At 43.3% G+C, this 9,430-nt stretch overlaps 2 protein-coding genes across 5 annotated transcripts in view; one reads left to right on the forward strand and one right to left on the reverse strand.

Annotated features, from left to right (window-relative positions):
• ctc1 (CTS telomere maintenance complex component 1) overlaps positions 1 to 6,031 on the reverse strand; it is a 12,722-nt gene extending 6,691 nt beyond the window's left edge. For 2 of the 3 annotated variants that reach the window (XM_060893568.1, XM_060893567.1), the window contains exons 1-10: positions 5,793 to 6,029; positions 5,218 to 5,369; positions 4,798 to 5,035; positions 3,543 to 3,757; positions 3,234 to 3,366; positions 2,711 to 3,070; positions 1,667 to 1,795; positions 1,368 to 1,591; positions 1,147 to 1,297; positions 1 to 307 (exon numbers count right to left, since the gene is read on the reverse strand). The exon at positions 1 to 307 is cut by the window's left edge and continues 111 nt beyond it. In XM_060893568.1, coding sequence (XP_060749551.1) covers positions 1 to 307; positions 1,147 to 1,297; positions 1,368 to 1,591; positions 1,667 to 1,795; positions 2,711 to 3,070; positions 3,234 to 3,366; positions 3,543 to 3,757; positions 4,798 to 5,035; positions 5,218 to 5,369; positions 5,793 to 5,834 — 1,951 coding nt within the window. In that variant the 5' untranslated portion in view covers positions 5,835 to 6,029. Of the gene's footprint in view, positions 308 to 1,146; positions 1,298 to 1,367; positions 1,592 to 1,666; positions 1,796 to 2,710; positions 3,071 to 3,233; positions 3,367 to 3,542; positions 3,758 to 4,797; positions 5,036 to 5,217; positions 5,370 to 5,792 lie in introns of all 3 variants that reach the window. The other variant, XM_060893569.1, reaches the window with a different exon arrangement.
• Positions 6,032 to 6,585: 554 nt separating this feature from the next.
• On the forward strand, positions 6,586 to 9,430 carry hmgb2b (high mobility group box 2b). Of its 2 annotated transcripts, none has more exons than XM_060894178.1 (5): positions 6,586 to 6,645; positions 8,076 to 8,224; positions 8,312 to 8,463; positions 8,671 to 8,845; positions 9,021 to 9,430. In XM_060894178.1, exons 2-5 carry the CDS (start codon positions 8,078 to 8,080, stop codon positions 9,189 to 9,191), a joined length of 645 nt encoding a protein of 214 aa, XP_060750161.1. In that variant the 5' UTR covers positions 6,586 to 6,645; positions 8,076 to 8,077; the 3' UTR covers positions 9,192 to 9,430. The 2 variants fall into 2 exon arrangements, with proteins under 2 accessions (XP_060750161.1, XP_060750160.1); XM_060894177.1 differs by lacking the exon at positions 6,586 to 6,645 and adding an exon at positions 7,064 to 7,220.

Here is a 9,430-nt window from a genome sequence, read left to right on the forward strand (position 1 = left end):
CCAGCTCCAACACGCCCACCAACACTGTGTCTGTGCACGCCAGAGTGTGTGTCTGTGCCAGAGTTTGTGTCTGTGCCAGAGTGTGTGTCTGTGCCAGAGTGTGTGTCTGTGCCAGAGTGTGTGTCTGTGCCAGAGTGTGTGTCTGCACTGACCATGCCAGCAACGGGTTCAGTTGAGCTTGAGTCATGTGGCATGCTGAAGATGGAAGGAGAGACGACAAAGAGAGACACGCCCAACTCTCCTTTTCTAGCCAATCACAGAGCTCCTTTACAGAGTATAGGGAAGCACTGGGACTAGACACACAGTACTGACATACACACACACACACACACACACACACACACAAGTGAACAGAGTCTTTTTACACTGGATCTAGTAAAATGGTTCCTAATGGGTGATATAGGATTCACAAGCTTTGTGTGTGTGTTACCTGAATGAGAGGACAGGTGTGTGTGTGTGTTTGTGTGTGTGTGTTACCTGAATGAGAGGACAGATGTGTGTGTGTGTGTGTGTGTGTGTTACCTGAATGAGAGGACAGGTGTGTGTGTGTTACCTGAATAAGAGGACAGGTGTGTGTGTGTTTGTGTGTGTGTGTTACCTGAATGAGAGGACAGATGTGTGTGTGTGTGTGTGTGTTACCTGAATGAGAGGACAGGTGTGTGTGTGTTTGTGTGTGTGTGTTACCTGAATGAGAGGACAGATGTGTGTGTGTGTGTGTTACCTGAATGAGAGGACAGGTGTGTGTGTGTTTGTGTGTGTGTGTTACCTGAATGAGAGGACAGGTGTGTGTGTGTTACCTGAATAAGAGGACAGGTGTGTGTGTGTTTGTGTGTGTGTGTTACCTGAATGAGAGGACAGATGTGTGTGTGTGTGTGTGTGTTACCTGAATGAGAGGACAGGTGTGTGTGTGTTTGTGTGTGTGTGTTACCTGAATGAGAGGACAGATGTGTGTGTGTGTGTGTTACCTGAATGAGAGGACAGGTGTGTGTGTGTTTGTGTGTGTGTGTTACCTGAATGAGAGGACAGATGTGTGTGTGTGTTACCTGAATGAGAGGACAGGTGTGTGTGTTACCTGAATGAGAGGACAGGTGTGTGTGTGTGTGTTACCTGAATGAGAGGACAGGTGTGTGTGTGTGTGTGTGTTACCTGAATAAGAGGACAGGTGTGTGTGTCCTGCAGCATTTCTTTATAAATGTCTCTCTTGTCTTTCTTCATCAATTCATCTCCTAAAATGACCTGAAGTAACCTTCCAGCCACTACACACACTCGAGCTTCACACAGCCAGCGTGGACACAACCTTGAGAGAGGGAGAATGAGTTACACACACACACACACACACACTCTCTCTCTCACACACAGACACACACCTGTCAGTGAGCATAGCATGGCAGTAGCATAGCCACAGGTACGCCGATACACCAAGGTTCTTCTCCAACAGGAAACGGACCACGGGGCTGTCTAACCTCTGCAGAGTGACCTTTGACCTCAGTGGACTGAAGTTTGTCACAGAAATGCTTGAGCGTAAACACGCACACAGCACAACATCAGGGGCGAGTGGAGATGGGCGGTAAAGGAAATGGATGTTGTGAAGCTGAGGGAGAGAGACAGAGTTTATCCTCAGTTCACTAGTGATGACATCATTCTGACACTTATCCATTACACTCACCTCAATCTCCGCCCCAAGTCTTAAGCCACCGCCCCATTTCTTCAGCGGCTGATAGGCCAGACACAGCAGCATCTCCCCGTCAATCTTGTAAAGCCCTGCCTCTGCGTCCTGAACTCCAGTGATGCGACCCTGCACATCAAGTGTATGTGTGTGTGTGTGTGTGTGTGTGTGTGTGTGTGGATGTGTGTGTGTGTGTGTGTGTGTGTGTGTCCAAAAAAAATAAACTGATTATAACCAGGTCATAATGATTAATTCAGAAAAAGTGTTCCATATGAAAGGTCCAACATCAAAAGACAGGATTAACTAAAATGTGTCCATGGAGAGTGTTTTTGGGACATGGCATGTGTTTGTGTGTGTGTATGTGTGTGTTTGTGTGTGTGTGTCTGTTTGTGCCTGTTTGTGTGTGCGTTTGTGTGTGTCTATTTGTGTGTGTGTCTGTGTTTGTGTCTATTTGTGTGTGTGTTTGTGTGTGTGTGCGTGTGTCTGTTTGTGTGTGTGTCTGTGTTTGTATGTGTTTGTGTGTGTGTGTGCGTGTTTGTGTGTGTATGTGTGTGTGCGTGTTTGTGTGTGTGTCTGTTTGTGTGTGTCTGTTTGTGTGTGTGTCTCTGTTTGTGTCTGTGTTTGTGTCTATTTGTGTGCGTGCATGTGTTTGTGTGTGTGTGTGTGTGTGCGTGTTTGTGTGTGTATGTGTGTGTGTGTTTGTGTGTGTGCGTGTTTTGTGTGTGTATGTTTGTTTGTGTGTGTGTATGTGTGCGTGTTTGTGTGTGCGTGTGCATGTTTGTGTGTGTGTGTGTGTGTATGTGTGTTTGCATGTGTTTGTGTGTGTGCGTGTGTCTGTTTGTGTGTGTCTGTGTGTGTCTGTTTGTGTGTGTCTGTGTGTGTCTGTTTGTGTGTGTGTCTGTGTCTATTTGTGTGTGTGTGCATGTGTTTGTGTGTGTGTGTGCGTGTTTGTGTGTGTATGTGTGTGTGTTTGTGTGTGCGTGTGCATGTTTGTGTGTGTGTGTGTGTGTGTGTGTGTGTGCATGTTTGTGTGTGTGGATTCACCCTGTAGCTGATGATTTTGGAGAATTTTGTTTGCACTGGACCATGATGCACCTGGGCCTCCTTGCACTCAGGGTTTGGCTGCAGGTGTGTGTCCATGTGTGTGTCTGCCTGTGACTGTGTGTGTGTTTCTGTGTGTGCTTCCAAATCTGTGTGTGAGTTAAATTCCAAGTGTGAATCTGAGTGTGTGTTCATGTCATCAGACTCTGTGTAGGTTCCTGAGTTTGGATGTAGGTGGGACTCTGTGGTGACAGACAGCACTCGCTGACCCGCCCACCTTCGAACAGAACACACACGAAGTGCTGAAATACACACACTGTGTCCTACACATAGACACTGTCTCCAGTACACACACTCTGGGACCTAAGACACACAACAACAACAACACAACAATTACATCAATAACCTACATGAGATTAATAACCTAAATATATATATATTTAACTTTAATAACAAATACAAATAAGTAATAAATTAGTAAAAAGACCAATCTTAGTAAACAAACAAACAAACAAACAAACATCACCGTGACCATGACAGAGACAGTGGTGTCTCCCTCACTGAGGATGAGGCAGAAGAAGGGTTTCTGAGAAATAATCAGCAGAGGGCACAGCACACACACATCCCCATATACACACACAAGTGCTCCTCTACTGCTCCTACACACACACACACACACACACACACACACACACACACACAGGGTATGATGTCACTCCTATATACTCTACATAATGAACCATGTTTCTAATTTGTTCATAACAGACATGAAGTGACATGTGCTGAACTTGGGCTTAAATATCATTTTATAAACATTCACAAAAGTCTCACTCACTTCTGTCTCAGCAGTCTGGCTGCCTTCTTGACCCCAATGGCATGGCTCAGCGCCCCCCCAGGGTTACATACTGTGAGGTCAGGGGTCACACAGACAGGAGAGTCGATCAGCTCTAAGTAGCCTTCAGTTTGCTGTCCTGGTGCAATGTGGGAAATGTAGTTCCAGGTAGGGAAGAGCATCAGCCTTTGGAGCCAAAGTGGTGATGAGCTCAGGACCTGACAAAGATGTACTGCGACAATCAGTGTCTCTCAGTCAGTGACTCTCTCTCTCTCTCTCTCTCTCTCACACACTCACACACACACTCACACACAAATATATATATAAATGCTGTAAACTAATACTGATAATAACTAAGTGTTGTTATTTTTATAAATGAACAAAATGCAAAGTAAATAAACAGAAGAGAATCCAAATCACTTCTGGTCTGAGCCTTTGACTGTAAACAGCATCAGTTCTTCTAGGTTCACTTACACACTTACACACAGTTTTTGAATGATGTTCAGATCTAACATTGAGTATCTGTTTGTATTTCTCAGCACTGAGGACACCATTAAAGCTCTGACTGCAGACTCTCATTATTGTTCTTCTCTTCATGCCTCCTGCTGCTGCCGAATATTTCTCATGTCGACTCATCAGTCCAGAGACCTGCTCCTGTTTGTCTGAAGTCCAGCTCCTGTTTTAATTCACAGTTGAGTTTCTTAACTTTCTTTCCAGGTCAGAGAGCTGGATTTTTGGCCACAATTCTTCCATGAAGATCACTTCTGACCAGACTTCTCCAGACAGTAGATGGCTGTACCTGGGTAACACAGGTTTCCTCCAGTTCTGTGATGAAGTCTCTGCTGGATATCTTCAGATGTTGAAGGGAAGTAAGCGTGATGTGTCCTTCATCTGTTGCATTAGGTTTTCTTGGCCCACTGTGTCTACTCTCCTCAACATTGTGCTTCTGTAAAATATCTTGATCATCACATCCTGAAACTCAAGTCTGCTCTGAGCTCTGTCCTGGGAGAGACCATGCTGATGCAGTAGATCTACCTTTGTTTGAGGTAAGGTCACCTGTGACATGAGACTGTCTCCACATCCTCACCTTGACTTGACCTACACAGATGAATGTGTTTCATCCTACACCTGACCCTGATGATCATCAAGACCTGCTGGTATCACTGGTTAATCACACACCTGATTCTGATCCTACAAAAATCACTGACTTTATGAAAGTGTACAATGTGTGAAAGATGTATAAGGAATAAGTAAATACCTCACAGTGCACACTTCCAGTTGCATCTCTCAATTTCCAAAAGCCATCACACTGACCCAAGACACGCCCATCACTCAGCAGGCCAATCAGGATGAGGTTAGTGCGTGGCAGGGCCTTGTGACAAGGCAGGTGCTGCTCCGCCTTCCTGGTCCATTCTCTGTGCTGATCGGTGCTCCAGGTGAGGCTGCTGAAGCAGGATGTGCGCTGTATGCTGATCAGCTGTGCTACTGAGAGGAATCTAGCACACACACACACACACACACACACACACACACACACACACACACACACACAAACTCAGGGTCTTATATTAGCCCTACCACACAGAGAGGACAGAACCTGCAGGGGAAGGACACTGAGTGACTCTCTCTATCTCACACACCTGAGCAGTGACACTAGGTCCCTACTATAATCCCTCACCTGTAACTGACTGGGAGACATAGATGAGTCCTCTGAAGTCTCAACACCACAGCGTGCGCCAGCTGCTCCTCTGACACTCCCAGAGACACGCCCACTACAGGATGCAGCCAATCACACACTCCTGTGTACAACTCACACAGCCACGCCCGCTCCTGACAGACAGAGAGAGAGACAGAGAGAGAGAGAGAGAGACAGAGAGAGAGAGAGAGAGAGACAGAGAGAGAGAGAGAGAGAGACAGAGACAGAGAGAGAGAGAGACAGAGAGAGAGACAGAGAGAGAGACAGAGAGAGAGAGAGAGAGAGACAGAGAGAGAGAGAGACAGAGACAGAGAGAGAGAGAGAGAGAGAGACAGAGAGAGAGAGAGAGAGAGAGATACAGAGAGAGAGAGAGAGACAGAGAGAGAGAGAGAGAGAGAGAGAGAGAGAGACAGAGAGAGAGAGACAGAGAGAGAGACAGAGAGAGAGTATAAAGTATCCTGATTAATATAATATAATATAATATAATATAATATAATATAATATAATATAATATAATATAATATAATATAATATAATATACTGACTGAGGTCATTACCCCTGTGCTGTAGTGTTTATAATGCTCTATAAACTCCTCCATCTCCAACAGGAAGCACGTACAGAAGTTGTCACTGACGCTACAGTTCCGTCAGTAATAAACGTGTTATTAAGTCATTATTAATTCATTATTAATTCATTATTAATTCATTATTAATGTTGTTTTTTATCTTCTTGTAAAAATAAACACAACAGTGATACGAGTGGATTTAAAAAGCGCGTAAACAATACTTCTTCACTAGTGTTAAATAAACCGATGCTGCTCCTCACTGCCCCCTGCTGGAGAGACACACTTGTGCAGTTACACTGCGCTGCATCGCCACCTACAGGCCAATGTGTGTGCTGCGCCTTTGGGAAACCGTGCGGAACAGTTCGAGCTCAGTACAAATGATTTAGTTTAAAATTGACAACATTAACAATTAAAAAAATTCACACTGACTTTAAAAATAAGACAGAAAAAAATAAAACAAATTAAACAAATTTAGAAAGTGAGCAAAAAATATACATTTAAATAGAAAAAATATACGATGACAGTGACTGATAATAATAAATAACAATAATGAGGAAAGAATAAAGTGAAACAAATAATAAAACTCATAAAATCATTAAAAAGGTGAAAAAAATAACAGTATTATTAGATTTTAAACCAATCGGCTAAAGAATCTGAAGCGCGGACTGTTGATTGGATATTTGGATTATGACAGACTGTAGAGTCAACCAATCAGTACAGAAAAGAACGACGGGACCTGAAGGTTTAGCCAATGGAAGCTGAGTAAGTGGGCGGGGCTTGTTCCCTAGCGTATCTACGCAGAAGAACATAAACAGTAGTGGAGTGGAGTGAGAGACTGCTGCAGGTATTTGTGTGGATTGTCTTATTTATTTAAAGCGTTTATGAACATGTAAAGTTAGTTATAACGAGTTGGTGTAATTGTGTGTAATGTCCGTATTTAAATAGCTAATCGCAATTATTGCTTTTGTTTTAAAGGCCGTGTAACGTTAGATATCCATAATATTGGGTCTTCTTACGTTTGTGAAGTTTAATTGTGTTTAGATAATTAATCGCTCAGTGTTATTAGTTCTGTTTTTCAGCATTTTAAGCTGTTTAGACGTGGGGGGGCTGTGGGGGGAGATGGGGGGAGGTTTTATGTTTCAGTAACCTTTTATTTTTTCACTAAATAACTTAAATGTCCAAACCCACCAACGGAGAATTATTATTATTATTATTATTATTATTATTATTATTATTATGTCCAAATCATTAAAAGAATAATATTTTCCACAGAGAAAAGAACAGCGTTATTTTACCTCAGCCATTTCCCGACAAATCTGGTCTACTGACCTTTGATTGGTCGGCACGATCCCGCCTACTGTGATGTGATTGGCTAGAACGTCGTACTCGTGATAAATTGGCCAATCCTGGCGCAGAAAGGTGGGATTCGTCTGGACTCAGTGGGAAAGACGTGATGGTGTAGGATTAAGCGGGAAAGAAAATGGAGGCGCCATTGTTCTGGTTAGCAGCGAATGCTAACTGTCCACAGCAGGCTACTGAAGGGGATGTGTTCATAATGATCAAGATTTAAACAGTTTTAGAAAATAATTGTAGGAGTGACACTTCATACAGTGTACATATGACTAGGGACTTATTCACACTGTGTGTGTGTGTGACTCTTCACACTGGTTACTGTGTGTGTGTGTGTGTGTGTGAGAGTGTGTGACTCTTCACACTGGTTACTGTGTGTGTGAGAGTGTGTGAGTGAGACTCTTCACACTGGTTACTGTGTGTGTGTGTGTGTATATATATATATATATATATATATACTGACACACACAAATATATACACGCGTGTGTGTGTATGTACTAAACCACGTTCCATCCCATGCACACTGTACAGATCTGTTTTTATTCTTACTTTTCGTAGTGATTATTTTCCAGTTTTATAGATCTGTTTATTATTTTTCTCCCTTTTATTTGTCCTTCTTATTGCACCTACATTTTAATTTCTATTGTATTTCTTCTCTCTACAAGGAACAGACATAAAACACTACGTCATACCGTGTGTTTATGTGACGTGATATAAAACAAATGTGTAGTTATACAGCATAGAAAAGTAAAAATGCTAAGAAACAAATTGGTGTGGAGTCAAAATATAACAGTTAACTGTAAATATATCAGCACTAATTAAATTAGTCAAACTGAGATCTAACATCAGCTGCACTGTAACAGAACTGGTCTTGCATGTATTAGATGCAAATTTATGATATTTTTGTGTTGTTTATTTTGCAGCCATGGTGAAAGATGCGAATAAACCAAAAGGTCGGACTTCAGCCTACGCGTTCTTCGTTCTGTCGTGTCGTGAGGAACACAAGAAGAAGAGCCCAGGAACCACAGTGAACTTCGCCAAGTTCTCCAAGACCTGCTCTGAGCGATGGAAGGTGTGTGTGGAGACATTGGGAGAGACACACCTGTGTGTGTGTGTGTGTGTGTGGTTAACTGGGTATAACACGGCTCTTTGTGTTTAGACTCTAGCTGCTACTGAGAAGAAGAAGTTTGAAGACCAGGCGAAGGCCGATAAAGATCGATACGATCAGGAGATGAAGAATTACATTCCCCCCAAAGGCATGGTAAGGAAGAAGAAGAAGAAGAAGGACCCCAATGCTCCCAAACGTCCCCCGTACGTGTGATCCCATCATTTTATACACACAGATCTTTCTCGTGTACTCAGATCAGAATAGTGTGAGGAGCAGACAGCTTGCTCTTCTGTCATTTTGAATGTTTTATTCATGAGCTTATTTACATATTAGTGTGAAATACAGCACTCACTTTATGATATACACAGTATGTCATTTACATAACCCTGTCTCTCTCCTCCTCCGTTCAGGTCAGCGTTCTTCGTCTTTTGCTCAGAGCACAGGCCGACCGTGAAGGGCGAGTACCCCGGCCTGTCCATTGGTGATATCGCCAAGAAGCTGGCTGCCATGTGGGCCAAACAGAGTCCTAAAGACCGCACGCCCTACGAACAGAAGGCAGCTGCTCTGCGCCAAAAATACGAGAAGGTGAAAGTCTCAAAACAAACAAACTGTGTGTTTGTCTTTTATCAAAAGATTTAAAAAAGTTAAATCCTAACAGAGACCAAGGCAGATAGTGCTGGGGTTTCAGTCATATGTATATAGCATGTTTATAAGCATGTTTATAACACTCACCTGTGCCTCTACCTCCTGTTTCCTTTAGGACATTGCTGAATATCGTGCAAAGGGTGGTGCCGGGGGCGGAGCTCCCAAACGGGGGCCAGGCCGACCTGCAGGCTCCACAAAGAAAGCTATGGTCAAGGCTGATGATGAAGACGACGAAGACGAGGATGAAGACGACGAAGACGAGGAGGATGATGAGGATGACGAGTAGAGTGTTTGTGTGTATGCAACAGCTGCTACGTCTATGCAGGCTCACTTCACTGGGGGTTGGGTGTTTTTGTGTGTGTGTGTGTGTGTGTGTGTGTGTGTGTGATGGGGTGTGTTAGTGTTAGTGAGAGACCAGCCTAAGCAATAAGTCACAGAGATTGTGATGTGTTTATTTTTGTATGGGTTTGTGTTTCAGCCGTGTGTAGAGTCCAGTTTTATAATAAACTCACACTCTTATCTACA

This window comes from Tachysurus vachellii, chromosome 19, assembly GCF_030014155.1.
Source record: "Tachysurus vachellii isolate PV-2020 chromosome 19, HZAU_Pvac_v1, whole genome shotgun sequence".
NCBI classification, from domain to species: domain Eukaryota; kingdom Metazoa; phylum Chordata; class Actinopteri; order Siluriformes; family Bagridae; genus Tachysurus; species Tachysurus vachellii.

What these genes read in the sequence shown, in the direction of transcription:
- hmgb2b (XM_060894178.1), top strand. Translation starts at nt 8,078, where the DNA reads ATGGTGAAAGATGCGAATAAACCAAAAGGTCGGACTTCAGCCTACGCG. An exon ending in AATGCTCCCAAACGTCCCCC is followed by an intron (nt 8,464 to 8,670) that starts GTACGTGTGATC and finishes TCCTCCGTTCAG; the next exon opens with GTCAGCGTTCTTCGTCTTTT. An exon ending in TGCGCCAAAAATACGAGAAG is followed by an intron (nt 8,846 to 9,020) that starts GTGAAAGTCTCA and finishes TGTTTCCTTTAG; the next exon opens with GACATTGCTGAATATCGTGC.